General features: G+C 40.1%; 1 protein-coding gene across 5 annotated transcripts in view; it reads left to right on the top strand.

Annotated features, from left to right (window-relative positions):
- Nucleotides 1-16,908, top strand: part of LOC311525804 (arylacetamide deacetylase-like) — a 149,319-nt gene that overhangs the window by 19,760 nt on the left and 112,651 nt on the right. For 2 of the 5 annotated variants that reach the window (XM_084638183.1, XM_084638185.1), the window contains exons 2-3: nt 7,284-7,395; nt 8,992-9,126. In XM_084638183.1, the coding sequence (XP_084494309.1) occupies nt 9,016-9,126 (111 nt within the window). In that variant the 5' untranslated portion in view covers nt 7,284-7,395; nt 8,992-9,015. Of the gene's footprint in view, nt 1-7,283; nt 7,482-8,991; nt 9,127-10,955; nt 11,036-11,432; nt 11,780-16,908 lie in introns of all 5 variants that reach the window. The other 3 variants (XM_084638181.1, XM_084638180.1, XM_084638184.1) reach the window with 3 other exon arrangements.

Below are 16,908 nucleotides of genomic sequence, written 5' to 3'. Positions count from 1 at the left end.
TCCACCCTGAGACAAGTAAGGCAAAGAGGCCCAAGTCCTGATGTGGGTGCTTTTGAAGAGATTGGAAAGGGAACAGTGGGGCAGCTAGCCCTATCACTGGCCCTATCACTCTCTTTGGATAATTTATTTGAGGCCAAAACTGGAAGTCCTTATTTCATTCATTGAAATGAAGACCCTATGTAACTGTCATGATTACAGGCCTGCTTGAACTTCTGTCCCGTTTTTGGTCTCTACTGAATGCATCAGGTGTTAGGCCTCATATCTTTGGCTGTCGTCAGAGGGGAAAATGCAAAATTCCACCCCAACTCTTAGACCAGGGACGCAAACATACCATTTAACTTAAATTACTAATCTCATTGATGGGAGGAGTGAATCGAGAGGAAGTGAGAGTATGGGGAGGACAGAAAGTAAAGTACTGGTGCTTTAAAGGTAAATAACGAATAGTGATATTCCTTGCGAGCAGTCAGAACAAATGACTGCTAAAACTTGTTTGCTCAAACTACTAGTTAACTTGCTTGATATTTTGCAATCTCCTTGCAAGCAATCTGCAGATAATTTGCAAATTAGACAAGGTTAAATTAAAAAAAAATAATTCTGTGTACAAAAGGGGAATACTTCCATGCTGCCACTGAACACACACACTTGGCTTGGGCGTTACTTTTGGTTTTGTAACAAACACATGATAACTTTTGAAATCTCAAAGCACCATTAAGTTATATGCCTGATTTTTGGAAAAATATTAAAACCAATTTCTAGGAGGCTCTTGCAAAAATGCAAATACAGGGGTCCATGACATTAAGAAAATGAAGGGAAAAGTAAGAAAGCCACACTCATCCCTTCCAGTGTTTGGTTTATATATGTAAATCGGATTGGTAGTAATGAAAATGTAAAGATAGGAGTGAGAAGAAGCAAATAATGTTACTTTTCTTTTTTTTTTTAGGCAACTGGAAAACAGTTGCCTAACAGCAAGGCTGAAACGACATGATTTATTGACTCAGCTAAACAGGTACACATGGAAGGGTCTGTGTCTGAAAACTTCAAAGTGAACTTTAATTATGGGGAGGGAGCTCTACAGAGCGAGTTCCCAGGAGACATATTAGTTAAAGTGTAATGCAGCTATAAATTACATACAGACAAGCTAACATGTGAAGCTAAAATCAACAGATTGAGTGGGAAACTTTTAAGGCATAAATGGGAAATTTAAAACACAAATTTTCAAGACCATGGCATTTTACAACTGTAAAGGACAGACTGTGCTTTGCAATAAAGTTAGAGGTAAACTAGTTGCAGGTTATAAAGCAAAGTATGGGACATTTTGCATAAAAAAAACTGAGTGGGCAAAGAGGGTATTGCATCTGATTTGTTTTTTGAGGACACCGCTAAATTGTACTGAAACTCAGCACAATGGATGCAGTGGTATTCATGCATATATCTGATTTTGAGTCCGTTAAATTCAACATTAGGGAGATTTTTGTTCTATGTTTCAAATTCAAACAAATAAATCTCAAAACAAATCAGCCAAAATGGATGGGCTTCACCTGCTTTGGTTTAGTCAAAACCATAACAAACCCCAAATTTCACATATTTTGATGCAAAATCAGAAGTTGACCCAGCTTCACTTAAAATATTTTTGAAGCTGGGGAAAGGGCTTTGTGAGTAGCAGAGAAATAAAAGGACAAGGTTTCCAGAACAAAGTTCAGCATCTTGTATTACAGCAATATGGACAAATTCTCTATGCTCAGAACAGGCACACTGGCATTGCTATCTTCTCCAGCCTGCCCTGCTAATACACTCAACCCTGACCTGGAAGGTACAGTGCAGTAAGTATCAGATGAAGTATTTTATTATGTAATAATGAGGCAGAAGTTAATTTCATACTGATTGCTGAAAAACTACTTCCAGGCACTGTTTATCAGTTGGGAGGGTGAACTAGTAAGCTACAGGTGAAGTCCTCTGCATTTAGTTACCTGTTTTCATGCACTAGATTATCTGTTCTTGGTCATAGTGTCAAAACTTCAGAAAACTAGGACCCTACGTGTAATAGAATCCTTAACTCACATGCAGAGTCAGTACAACTGCAAGAATTTGCCAATTTGGTGAGGAACTGTCCCTTTGAATGTGCAAATACCCAATTACTAGGCAAATTACCATAACTGCATAAATCAGACATGCAATAATTTTCTGCTCCAAAGTTTTTGAAAATCTGCCCATTTTGACAGTTCAGAATAGCCAGCATGGCATGCTAGACAGCCTGAACATTTTAGTTTCATTTCCTTTCTAAACTGACTTGACAAAGGAAATGGAAGTTTCCACTGCCTTTCTGGATGTACATACTGTTCTTCTTAATTCTGCTCCTTTTTAATATTCTCTATATATTATTTGAGCAATAGTTTTATACTAGTACTGAGATATTGCACAGAAGCAACACAATGGCTAGAAAGGATTATAGCTGAATTTTATTTTATTTTTAACATGTTGAATTCTCAAAGCAAGATTTAAGATTTATGGCACTTGACCCACCTGCACTCCTAAGCATCCAAATGTATACTGTGCCTCACCATACTTCTCCCTAGCATTGATGAGAGCATAAACAGTGTCTTTCTATTTTCATTATATGGTTTCTATGTTTCCCCTCTTTCTTGCTCTCATGTAACCAGCACTTAAGTTTGATGTGCAAGTAGCATAGAATAAATCTCATCAGCATATCATGCAACTCTTAAACTTGTTCTGACAGTAAACCGTTCAGCAGAGATTCAAAAATCCATTTTACAGTTGCAAGTCCACCAACTGCAGAGCTTACTGATTTATGGATCTCAGTGACAAGCAAGCCTGAAAGCTGGAATAAAGCCACTGAGGAATAGTTTAATTTGTCTATCCCTGGAATACAGAGAAGAGAGATGTGGGTGGAAAAGCATCACTTCAATTTGCAATAAATCTAAATTGAAATGACTACAACTGTTACAAATCATCCAGTATATTTCATAATGCAAAAGCTCTATTAAAATTTTATAAGTGCCCAATAAGCATTTCTGAGCACCTTCTGAGGCCAGGTGCAGGGAGAATTGAAATTACTTAAGCCCCTCTATCCCTCACCCCACCACTTACTTGCTTTATTTGTATGGGGCAGAAAGAATGGCTAGAGGCTTAGTTTTACTTCTCTTTTATGACACAATTAAAATGCTTATTTTTATTCTGAGGCATTGTCAAGTAGTTTCAGTCCAAAATTTAAACTGCATTAAAATTGTCACGACCAATAGCAAATGTTTACTGGATACTTAAGGGTCTAGTTTGCAAAATTCCCCTTCCAATTTTGCACATGATTTCCCCTCCCCCTCTCCTCCAGGACTGGTTGCTGGTGCCAAGATTAATTTTGGAGAGTCTAACTGCATCAGTGTGCCCACAAAACAAGCGTTTACATGTCTAAGTGCCACTTGAGCCAGCAACTAATTGCAGGCAAAAAATGCAGTAAAAATTAATAGGCTTTTAACAAAAACCCTCAATAGCTACAAATGGCAAGAATCAATATTAAAAAAAGCCACACTTTGAGCTGGATTGCACTTCAGGACACAGTGGGAGGGAGAAACAAGCCTTCTCCCCTTTGGCTCATTTAGGATACATGGTTTTGTTGGAACCCTTTCTCTTGGTTCTGATTCTTGATGCATGATTTGCAATCCCAAGAGTTGTCCTTTGTGCTTTGGACTCTAATAGTGCACTGGATTCTGGAACATCTTTCATGCCCTGTTTCAGCAAGATATTTAAGTACATGAGTAGCTCCATTGGGTGAAATTCTGGCCAAAATGAAGTCAGTAGCAAACTCCCATTGACTTCAATAGAGCCAGGATTTTATTCAGTGGGGCTGCTTAAATATGTGCTTAAATACCTTGCTCAACAGGGGCCTCAGCTCTAACTTAATGCAGCAACACTGGTGGCAATTGGGGGAAGTCTTTTTGGTTCAGCAGCTGCAAGTATTGCTGCATCTTACCCACATACAACTCCCAGAACTTTCAATGAATTTTATTTGGTGGGGGGGAGGGAGGAAACTACTTTATATCCCCCATCTCCAAAGCCAGAAGATGCGGGGGCAGAGGAGAGGAGGAGAATAGGCACATTTTGTAGCATTTGGAAGAGGCTGAGCTTGTAGTGGTAGTTGGCCAGCAACCAAGTATACATGGAAAGTGAGAAGTTTGTGTAAAGGGTACCAGGTGATTTCCTTTGTATCTGAGAATATATCAAAAAGCAAAGGTGGGGATTGAGCAGGTAAACTGAAACTTGACCCAGTCATTGAAGGATTCTTGACATTAGTCAATCCTTAGACTGCCTAGGCCAAGTTCCAGGTTTTTAGGAAAGCCTTGAAATGGGGATTCTTCCCCTGGTTTTGTTGTGTTGTGCATAGCTCTATAATATGAATTAACTCAGCATGTGGAAATATTTTTTTCTTTTTTGATATGAATCTTTGATAGGAGTGGAGAAAGAGAACTGGAGCGAGCCAAAACAAAATGAGCACACTTTCTCAAAACACTTGAGTGGATTGATCCCTTGCTGAGTATTTAAAAAAAAAATAATAAATTTTGCTAACTCATCTTGCTCACAAGCATATCAGAATACAGTCCTAAAAAATCAACAAACATAAAGTGTACTTCTCTTCTTATACACTCTGAAATCTGGGCTCCAAGATTAATTAGATCTCTTTTTGCTGGGTAATTTCTATTTAGTCCAACCATTTGCCTATGAAGAGTAGCTAGCTACATGAAGAATATATTCTAGCCCTCTTTCTAGGCTAGTTATATACCAAGCAACGTGGTTTCTGTTGGGACACTATTCCACACTGCAATCTTGCTATGAGAAAGTTTTCCTAATATCTACACTAGATCTCCCTGAACTTAATCCTGCAAGTCCTAGCTATAGCCCACTGTATTACACTATATAATTTATTTCTTTGTTGTTTTCACCCTTCAAATAGCTATGGAAGTTATAGTGTCTATCCTTAGATGACTTGGCTAAACTCCACATTTTGCTCTTTCTTTGCCAAAAGACAGTAAAATCTTCCAGTTAGTATAAACTAATAGTGTGTGTTATTTTATTGATAGGATTTTGAGTGGGTGGTGTAGATTACTGGGTTGTTTCACAGTTTCTCCAGTGGGATAACTTTAAAAAAATTGTTTTTACTCGTTTTTCTCAGAAATTATAGTCCTCCTAAATGCTTTGGAAGATCATTAGACCACATGACTCCACTGAAATAGATTTGATGAAAAGAAAGCTGATTACAATCACCAGAGGAGTATGTTATTCACCAAGAATGCAAAAATGCTGCCAGAATCTGTGAAACATTTTCCCTTTTGGCCCTCTGTTCAACTGATTTGTCTGTCTGATGTGAAGGGGTGTTGTATCTATGTACAATTCTTGATATGTCAATGACTTTTCTCAATCTTGAAAATAAGACTGGACCATATGTGGTTGTAGAAGGTTCGAGTGTAACTTTGTGGGGTAACATTACATTTCATAGAATCTTAGAATATCAGGGTTGGAAGGGATCTCTAACCCCCGCTCAAAGCAGGTCCAATCCCCAACTAAATCAATTTAATACCACTCTCATCTGCTTTGTTTTGTCCCTTACTTTCCGCCATCTATGACTACCCACTCCATCATTGCTTCATAACTCCTTTACTATGGTCATTTAAATTAATTGTCTACTTGAAGCTGTACTGATTAAAAGGTTACAGGGGTTGCGAGGGTGTGACATGGAGCCCCCTTGGCAAAGGGTTCCCTGTTCTTTGCAAACTCCTCACTTCAGATTTGACAAACTCACTACACCAAACAGATACCTTACACATTACTTTTTATGGATAAATATGCTGTAAGACATCTACAGAAAGCTCATAACCTGTCAAGATTCCTAATAATTGTGAGATGTATGCATGGGTAATAATTAAGGAATAATGTAGCTATACTGAAAGTATGCTTTATGGACTTGGAGTAGAAATTAGTCACCAAGAGATAATCTCTCTTGGTGGTCACCCATTCAAGCAAGAGGGAGTTGGCACCCTTCCATAGTCAGCTGGCGAGGTAAAGTGAAGTTCTGTTGTCTAACCTTGCCACATCCCAGAAAAGTCAATGGATAACCATAAAAGACAATTGCAAACTATCAAAACCACTTGGAGGTGAAAAGGAACATTACCACAGGCAGGAGATCGCCCAGGTTATGAATAAAGACAATAGACTGTTGCAGTATAACAGAGTATAGGGAAAGGCACTCTGGATCAATTCATTGAGGAAAACTCCTTTGTGGAGCAGGGGTCTTTCAATAATGGTTTGGATCCTGGTTCTCTGGGAAATGAGCCAGCTATGCAATAGACTGAAATTTGGTGGGGGGGAGAGAGAATTTACTGTATTAGATAGGCGAGGTACCTATTGGTACGTGTAGATCCAGGTTTGTGTTTTGTGATTTTTATTTTGTATTGTAAGCGTTTATTTCCACTGTTCTCTTGTTTCCAGCTAACTCTCTATTCTTTCTTAAATAAGCTTTACTTTTGTTTTATTATAAGTGCTCACAAGCACTGTGTGGTCTGCAGGAGTGGTGATTTAAGGTGAAACTGATAAACTGGGGGACATTGTTCCTTTGGGGTTGAGGATCTGGGGTTTCTGTGAGTATCCTGGGTTCAGGGGATGGATATCACAGGGGAATTACGCAAAGGGACTTGGGGACAGGGGTGCACATATTGTTAAGGTTAAGACAAGGTTGGGATAGCCCAGAGGAGAGTGGCTGACAGTCTGGTGATGGTAGAGAGCTGACACCCAGCTACCACAAGAAAGACTCCCTTTCATTGGAGTCAGGGGGTAATAAGGTGACTCTCAGTCCTGGTTGCCCCAAGCATTGTCACAGAGGGTTACAGCTTCTCTTCAAAGGCTAAGCATGTCACCTTCAATGTGTCTGGTCTGAACTCCACAAACCAAAGAAAAAGTCAAAGATACACCCAAGCATCAGCAAATTATTGTAAAAATGTGTACATCTGTTGGGCTGCTGCTGCTCTACTGTGCAGTAATGCCTCTGCAAAAACAAATGAAACATTCCCAAATTATTTCAGTAATTTTCCAGTGGTGGTGGGAGTACGTGTAGCCACAGCAGATATTGGTCAGAATGTCACAAGGCACCCCAGTGTTCTGTTATGCTACTATGTATCGGAGTGGATTTGTAATGTTGTCTCTGCAATGAAATATAATGGAATAACATCTTACTGATGGTGTCTGTCACAGTTGACGATAACTGCATCTGTATTTCCCCTTAGTGGCCGAGCAACGGCACCTGATCTTAGGCTTGCAACTCCCCAGCTCTTGCCTCTCTTCAGTGGAGACCCGCGTCCCTCTCCCTTCTGACTGGGGAATTTCCAGGCTGCACAGGTACCTGCCTACACTGTGTATTTCCCAGCACAGATACGTTGCCCAAGGATACCTGCTTGCTTTCTCTTCAGAGAGCCTTAACAGGTGTAAGTGCAACAGCTATAAGATACAACACAGCACTTTATTCGTAAGGTAAAAAAGCATTACAGAGAAAACACATTAAAAACAACAAAGGAAGCTACATGCATGCTAATACCAGAATTCAATCAAATTTGATCTTAATTCCATAAGGTTTATTTAGGATATTGTCAGACTGTCACAGTGTCAAAGAGTCAAACACTTTATAGGACAGTAATACTTTATAACATGTATTGAGCATGTCAGGCAGCCATGTTAAGTGCTAGGAGTCTGATCCTGAGAGGTCTTAAGCCCTATTAAGTTCAAGTGGAGTTATGAGTACACAACACCTCACAGATTCAGGCCACAAGTTCCTCCAACTTTTTGTTCCCCTTCCTATTTAAAAAAATAGGTTTAAACTAGAAATCTGCTTCTGTTTTTGGTTTGTTCCCATGTGTCTAAAGAATAAAAAGCCATTTAAAAATAAACTCATTTGCTATGCCCTTCCATATGCTTCATCCAGCATGAACAAAATACATGCCTGAATTTTGTGGAGGATGGTAATGTTAATACTGTGCATACCACTTGATGCAGTCTATTGCAGCAGACAGTCAAAAATGCTGTACATCTAGTCACAGTTGGAGTCAGACTGGTAGTTTCCAAAAACTAGGGGTGAATAACCAGTAACCCTTTCCTATCCCCGCTTGATACTTGTATTTATTGTACAGGAATGCTACCTATCTGTTGTCCTCCTTTCCTCCTGTCCCTATTCATGTATGTCTTTCCTATTTTAACATGGTTACCTACACCCTAATATGTTATGCTTATATAATATTGTCTAGTTTTTTAGTGTCTGCTCTTGCAGCTTTGTAAAATTGCAGAGAGATCCTGGGAAATATGTGATATTTGGAAACACAGACAAGCTGTAAGCCTACCTTTTTGTACTTCATTGTCTGTTTCTTTATGGAAATAAAAAGTTAAACTCTCTCTCTCTCACACACACAAAATATTCACATTTTCTTCTCCTGCTCAGGACCTCTCCTTAAACAAACTAAAAACGTAATGGCTTGTTTCATCCCTAACCAGGTGTTACTAACTTTTCTTTACTTCCAGCCCACAAATTTTCCCCCAACATTCTAATTCAAAACATGAAAGGAACTTACGAAAGCATCTTTAGTTCCCTTTCTACTATCTAGGAATATTGATGGACTGTTGCAGGAGTTTTAAATCTGGTGTCTGAGCCTGATGAAACTCACTTATCTGAGCAGCTTTATTCAAAGTATAATGCTGACATCTCTAACAGGCCCCGGGGGAGTGGCCCAGTAGCAGCACCAGGAGGAAGAGAATGTAAGGAGGAGTGTTCAGTTCAGCTGCAAAAGTAGAGGACTTTTTATTTTAACTTTGGCACCTTTATTTTTAAAAGTAATCAACTAGTTCTTGAAATGTTAATTCATTCTTAAAATCTCAACTCATTTATTCAACATAATGGGTTTTGTTTGCATTGTCTTTTTTTTTTTTAATCTATTGGAAATTCTCTAGTAGTCAGAGTTATATTATGCTTCAATGAGCTCTGCCAGTTTACGCCAGCTGAGGATATGGCCAGATGTTTCTACAACAATGATCTCCCCCTTCTTCTCTTGGAAGGCACACAAACACTCACTTCCACTCTTCCAGGTAAGAGAAAATAAATGTAAGCGTTCTGATTTCTAATCCTTGAAGTCTTGTGGAAATTACATTAACATGAACTCATTCCAGTAGACTCACTATAAAGTACCTCAGAAGCTGTAGTACTGAAAAAATACACTTGTGGTAAAAGCTCAAAACAGAAAAGATTCTCCCATTTCAGAACAACTGAAGGCAAGCCTGGTACAGGTCTATGAAATGTATTCAAGTCACACACCTTACTGTGACATTCCAAACAGGGTAATTCTGTTCTGAATGTATTTTGAACAACAGGCCCCAGACTTCCCCCCACTGTCACTCATGGCACCTTATGTCGTTTCAGAAGAAACAGTGGGTTTTAACCAACATTTTTAGGAAGCTCACAGCTAGCCCATTCTTCACCTGCACTCTTTGGAGAATGGGGGTGTGATAAATGAAGGGGCGCAGGGAAGCTTCCTTTTATGGGCACCCAGCCAGCCGCTTAGCTATAAAATCCTTCTTGGTAGCTGTTCTCTACTTGCTTTACTTGTAAAGGGTTAAATAAGCCCATAGGTAAAAAGAAGGGAGTAGGCACCTAACCAAAAGAGCCAATGGGAGGGCTAGAACTTTTTAAAATTGGGAAAAAACTTCCCTTTGTCTGTGTTGTGGTTCTCTGGGGAAGAGGGGAACGGGGCAGCAGTTATGCTGTGAGAAGCTGAAGGCCAGGTATGAAAATCATCAGACTCATACCTACAATTGCTTATTTAGAAACCCAGATATGTAAGTAGATCAGAAATGTCTAGAAAGACGTGATTAGGTTTATTTCTTTTATTTTGTAAGGCTTGTGGACTCTTCTGTGCTAATCCCAAATGCTTTTGTTTTGCTTGTAATGTTTAAGCTGGACCTTAAGAAGGTTATTGTTGATGCTTAATTTTTGTAAGTGGGATTTTTAAATCTAGTAAAAGCCTAAGATCCAGATGCGTATTCTTTCTTTTCGTTTTTAATAAAATTTACCCTTTTTTAAGAACAGGATTTGGATTTTTGTGTCTTCAGAGGTTTGTGCAGATTTTTTTTTTAGTTAGCTGGTGGCAACAGCTGATTTCTTTGTTTTCCTTTCTCAGCTCTTCCCCGAATGGGGAGCATGGGGGTGAAAGGGCTTGAGGGTACCCCACAGGAAGGAATTCCCAAGTGCGCCTTCCTGAGTTCCAAAGGGTTTTGCATTTGGGTGGTGGCAGCATCTACCCATCCAAGGTCAGAGAAAAGCTGTAACCTTGGAAATTTAATACAAGCCTGGAGTGGCCAGTATTACTTTTTAGAATCCTTGCTGGTCCCCGCCTTCTGCAATCGAAGTGCCAGAGTGGGGAATCAGCCTTGACAGGGAGCTGGCAAAGTAGCCCACTACCTGCCCTTTCCTCAAAATCCTCCCCCCGTCCCCAATCCTACAGCAGCAGGATAGGAACACCAATCTTTCCTTCTATACTAGAAACTACTCAGTTTAGGGGTGTGCATGTGTGTGCTGGGGGTAGGGGTTAATTCTTATTTTTGACACACATGGTAATATTCTCACAAATTAAGATCAATAGGTTTCTTTTTATGTCATATTTTACAAGTATCATCCAGGCTGACTGGAAGAATCTGTTCTATATGTGCCTGTGAAGTCATAGCTAAGTTGCCAAAAAAAATGCTTGCAGCCCTTAAAAGCAACTTGTGGGTTTGTTAGTGATGGGATCCCATTTTTTGTTGATTGCAAAGTGAAAAGCAGCTGCCTTATGTTTCCTGGAGTATTTGCAATGCTTTTTTTATTCAGACACTTATTTATTTTATGCAAACATATTGGAGCCAGCTAAAAATCAAATCTACAGTTTCATCTTAACCACAGTTAACGGTACAGAGGCAAAATACCATCTGTAGAGGAGTTTTGGGAATTGGACTCAACTGAATGGTAAGCTTTTATTTTCCTTTTACCTGTCATTGTGTTGTGGTTCTTCCTTGCCAGAATTAGAGCAAATTATCTTGGCATTCACATGGGTTGAAAACAAGGTCTATGCTTGAAGACTGCAACAATCCTGAGCTCAAAACTTGTGCTCTATTCAAAATGGGCAGTATACTCCCTTGCACATTCATAATGCTAAAAGAAACCTCTACTCACCGTTTCTTTTCTAAAACATATGTAGTAGGGTACTAGGATGTGTACTGAACTGGGGAAGGGCAGGACAGGCCATGGGAGAAACTGAGTACTAAGGTGAGATTAATACACATCTATAGAAATTTCACTGTCTCAGAAAAATCCTTGGAGTTGCTTGGGACCAACAGATCACTAACAACAATATCCTTGATAGAACTGGCCTACAGTCTTTGCAGACTACACTGGATGCTTGCAGGCTTTGCTAGCTGGAACATGTAGAGCCCATGCCTCAAGATCATCTGCCTAAGACTGTGCTCTACGGCCAACTCAAGAACTTCCCGCAATGCAGAGGAAGGCCAAAGCTCTGATATGGCAACAAGGTCAAGCAAGGTCTCAAGAAATTCAACATTCCCACTGACAACTGGGAGAACCCTGTCTGCAACCGCTCAGTCTGGAGAAGCCGGGTCAAGGCTGGCGCAGTCGTTGCAGAGAGCCATCGGAGATCCCAGGCTAAGGGCCATAGGCAAGCCAGGAAGCAGAGTGTGCTCCAACCTCCATCTGGTGAGTAGACTTGTAGCCACTGTAGGAGGGTCTGTTGCTTGGGCATTGGGCTCTTCTCCCACACTACTGTCAAGCACCACTGACTGATTTTGTCATGTTTCCTTTCATCGGTCAAGATGTTGGATGGCCATATAGAAATTTAATAGTTATATAGAAACTATTTGAAAATCTTATAAGATTTTTATGGAGAACAATCTCCTTCCTTTTTGTTTTATTTTTTATCCATTCTATAGAATTGTAACTCAGGGATTTTATTATCTCCTAAATTCTATCCGATGTCTTTTTATAAAAAAGTTTATAGGAAGTTTATCACTTTTCTACTAAGTCTTTAAGAGCTTTTTATGCGGGAACTCCTGGATTAATACTCAAAGTACAGATCAGTTCTGCCACTGCACACAGTTTGGACTCTGGCCTCTCTTCCTCAACATGAGCTTCAGCTATGGAGAACCAGATTTAAGTACAAAATACTTTCCTGGTCTCCAACACTATAATTCCATTTTGCTTTACTTCATTGCTTTACTTCATAAGGATCCCTTCACCCCCTATATTAATTAGTCCTGAGAATTGGAACTGGAGGTGTTTCCTGCTAATTCTTTTTTGAAGGCAAAGGCCTATGTTGGGGGCCTTTTCCATTGGCTCCTGGCTTCTTGCTCTCAGGTTCTCACAATCACCACTGCACCTGCACCTTCCATACCTCACTCAGTATGGAATATGTCCCCAGCATGGAAAGGGAACCTACCAAGTTATTATAGAACATGTCATCCATTACTTGCACGTCTGTGATCCACAATCTCCCAGATTTCTAAGTGCTTAACTAAAATTGTTACCTGGATGAATAGCAGCTGGCTAAAGCTTAACCAAGGCAAAATTGAGGGGATGATGGTAGGAAGAGGAAAGCACTTCAGAAAACTTGCATCCTCTGTACAATCTTCCACTATTTACAGTCTCTGTACGATGTCCCAGGTCTTGACCCCAGGCCTGGGAGTCCCCAGACTGCTGCTGGCCTCCACCCAGTGTCTGCTGAAGCCTGCTGGACTGAGGCGCTAGTAGGACTGTAGCCTCAGCCAAGGCTCCACTCATGGAGATCTGATTGGAGGATCGCCCAGCCCCAAAGTTTGGTCCAACCACCCTATTTAAGCCAGAAGGAGGTACAGGGAGTTTGTCCAAGCAACAAGGTGTTTTCCTATTGTGCCTGCCTACTTCCACCTGTGACTGGCAAGAAGATCCTAGCCCATCCTATTGGACACAGACCTTGCCATTGCAGCAGTCCACATATTTATGACCTTGGAATGAAACCATACACCTGGAAAAGGATCCAGCTGGTACAAAACACAGCAGTCCAGCTGCATAACAGTGCAGGTAACGATGAATATGACCCCACTATGTACTGACAATAAATACAGACTCCAGTTCAAAGTCTGAGTCCTGATATTCAAAGCTCTCTATGGGTTTGGCCCTAGCTATGTGAGAGATCACCTGTCCCACAACAACTCTGTTCCACTAGAACAAGGAAACTATCAACTAAAAAGGAGAGACCTGTGATCATTGGAGACAGAACTTTCACAAGAGTTGGACCTACCCTAAAGAACTCATTCCTTCAAAAGAAGGAAAAACACAATGCTTTGACGTGACTTTCCCTCAGTATGTTCTTCATGTATACAATATACTCACTCTCAACCACACACAGCCCTGTAAGCTATTCAAGACATTTCTTCTGTAGGCTGAGAAGGAAGAAAGGTGTATGTTAGTGGTGGTATCTATCTTAAAATACCTCAGAGGTACTCATCTTCAGCAATGAGGACCATAGAAATATTTCAGAGAGCATGCTGCAGAGAGCAGCTGGCCTGCTCCAAACCCACATAGCTGGATCTCTGGAGCCCCTGGTATAAATGAGGATCACGTACCAGAGCGGATTCTCTCCCTTTAACCCCCTGAACTAAAAGTACTTGTGACAGCAGAGGGGAGCATCATGTTCTAAGTAAATGAGAATAAAATCTCAAATTATGGGATCACTTACAGGGGGTTTTGGTGTGTGTCCTTCTCCCCCCGCCCCAGTTGCTTCTGTATCTCCTTTCAAAATATAAAGTATATATCTAAGGCCTGGTGTACATGAGAAAGCTGCATCAGTTTAACAAAAAAAAAAAGCTTTAAACTGGGATGAACCCTTGTATGGACACTTACTTCAGTTTAAGGGTAGCCCACTTCAAGTTGGTTATAGACCCTAATCAACTCAAACTAAATTGAAATACCTGATTTTTAACCTGGAATAACAGAGACCACACAGCTTTTTGCACCAGTTTAAATCAAATCTCTAGCTAACTCAGTGTGACTTTCTTATGTAGACAAGATTTAAGGCTCTCTTAAAGAATCATTTATTGCAGTTTATAGACCACTCTGAGAAATCTTGCAGGCTTTTCAGTTTTAACTTTTCAGGAAATATGCTTCCCCCCCCCCTTCGTGTATGTCTGCTTTTGGGACTACATAGCTGTTCTATGAATACCATTCTCCTGACTGCAGGGAGTAATTAATGTAGAATTCCAACAAATACATTCTTAGATACTGGGAAATTGTTTCTTATAACTAGGAGAGGTACAGCAGGGCAGTTTTAATTCCTGGCTTTTTAGCAATGTTGCATGTTGAAGTCTGGCTGAGCTCTGGAGTGAAGAGACATTAAATGTTTGATTAGATCTGACAGCTCCCACGTTTCTTTACTTAAGTTTACACTGGTGTAATAACTTTAAAATATGCTGTGCAACTTTCCCATTATACATGTTGTTGCTACAATATAATAGACAACATGGGAAAGTTGCACAGCAGAGAGTGTAATTATTACACAAATGTAAATTAATATTTTGGTAAACGTGGGGCCTATTATGAGCATCAGAATATATTTAATAATATCCAGGAAATGGCCACTATGATTACCTTTGATGTCTCTGCAAGAGGATTTTTGTAACACACTGTTTTACACAGGGCCAGTTTTAGGGATGGGAGAGCAGAGCAGTCATCTTGGGTGCCAACTTTAATGGGCCTTGAGTCACCAGGGCTGTTTTTCGTTCTATTGCTCTAGGGTTGGGAAACAGTCAAAATGTTTGCCACCCTGGTCAGCAAAATGCCCAGGGCAAACACTGTACTCATACATTTCTACTGAACTGCATATTGCGTAACTACTTGCTATCCAGTTAGCAATGTGTTTCTTCATCCTGTGATGGTCTTTGCTAGGAAAGCACACAGACATAGTACTGTCCAGGTTCTCCACCATCAGCACAGTGCTTAAACTTTTGAGTTGCAAACATGGCAAGGGAATGTCGGTTTCCATTGGCCTTGTTTAAAACAAGCTCAGAACCATATCTCTTTTTCTGAGGCTTTGTAAATCCTTTTTATGAACCCCCAGTCTGAGCCAAGTATGACCTTACATCCTCCCTTTTAAATGTGTGTGGTCGTAGGGACATGGGATGAAATATACAGATTGGGGAAGAGGCATTAGAAGCTGAGTGGAGGAAGAAGGAGTTTGGACCTGACCCTGTGTAGAGGATTTTCATTTGGCTGTCTAAAAACTTTCAGCATCCCCTGCATTTGTTCTAAGAACAGTTTTCTAGAGCTTCATAAGTATCAGGGAGTGGAGTGGTGAGCTGTGCTGGGAATAGCAGCAGAAGAAGGAAATGGACTGGAAGAAGCTAAGTGATCTGGCAAGGGCAGGTGAGAGCCAAGCTTGCCAAAAAGGGAAAGGGAAGAAGACAGAGGTGTGGAAGCAGAGAAAAATATTTGGAGAGAGAGAGAGAGGAAGGAACAGAGTGGAGTAAGAGAAATAAGACAAAATGGCAACAAGTGGACTATAAATCTGACTTTATTTAAACTTATATTATAAAATGGAAAGTAGGCAAATTAGAAAATCCTGTGTGATGCATATGCTGAATAAACTCTAGGCAATGTATTTTTTTAAACACACAAAGCACTCTACTATGCAATCATTAAGATATTTGAAAAATGTAAGAACGTCTCAGAACTTGGAGCCTTGTAGTATCCTTCTAGTCACATTTCTTTTCCCTATGGAAAAGGCTTTTTTACTTGGTAAGTTGTAAAATTTGTTTTCCTGTATTTTCACTGGCATAGTAAGTAAAATGAGAATTTTTCATAGATTATGCATGGTTCCTTTTATTTGGATTTTTTTTAAATGGATGTTTAACATTTCATATAAGAGTGTGTTTAATATTTTGCAGGAGATAAAGAAGGGGTTAAGAAGCAGAGGATGGCAAGAATAAGTGCTGCAGAAGGAAGAATAGTATTGCCTTATACTATCTGGATATTTCAATGATGTGTTAGAGAGGAGTCCAGTTTTCAATGAGTAGATGATGGTATTGTTTTTCTGCTGTTGCTGCTCTTAGAAGTTTACTGGACAGCTCAGTATAAACAGTAGCTTTCAGTGTTAGTGTTTACATTTGTTGCAACTCTTCTTCTGAACACCTACTTCAAGGAGGACTACCAAGAGATCAGAACATTCAGCTTTCAAAACACTTTCAAATTATTTAGACGTAAGTTTGGAATGTTCAGGAATTCCATTCCAAATCAGGGATGTAGACAACTTTCTTTTATTTGGAGAGAAGTGATAGAATATTAATAATAATAATAATGAATAAAAATTTGTTGACTACTGCTTTAATTAGTAGTTTTGTACAATGACTAAAGTTGTCTAGTTTTAATAAAGTGAGAGAAATGAGCTTCTGTTCCAAACTCAGGATTTCCTTTCATGCAATCCCTAATTTTCTTTGGGGGAAGCTAAAGCTCCAAGTTCTCAATTGTCTGCACCAATGGAAATAAAATGACCCAATGAGTAAGGCCCTACCATATTCATGGTCCATTTTGGTCAATTTCACGGTCATAGGATTTTAAAAATCATAAATATCATGATTTCAGCGATTTAAATCTGAAATTTCAGGTGTTGTAATTGTAGGGGTCCTGACACAAAAAGGAGTGTGGTGTGTGTGGGGGGGGGGTCACAAGGTTATTGTAGGGGGGTTGCGGTGCTGCGACCCTTACTTCTGCTCTGCTGCTGACAGCGGCGCTGCCTTCAGAGCTGGGCAGCTGGAGAGCGGCGGCTGCTGCTGGCCGGGAGCCCCGCTCTGAGGGCA

This window comes from Lepidochelys olivacea (genome assembly GCF_965140295.1).
Source record: "Lepidochelys olivacea isolate rLepOli2 genome assembly, chromosome: 9".
Taxonomy (NCBI): domain Eukaryota; kingdom Metazoa; phylum Chordata; order Testudines; family Cheloniidae; genus Lepidochelys; species Lepidochelys olivacea.
This window is presented reverse-complemented; position numbering and strand designations above follow the sequence as displayed.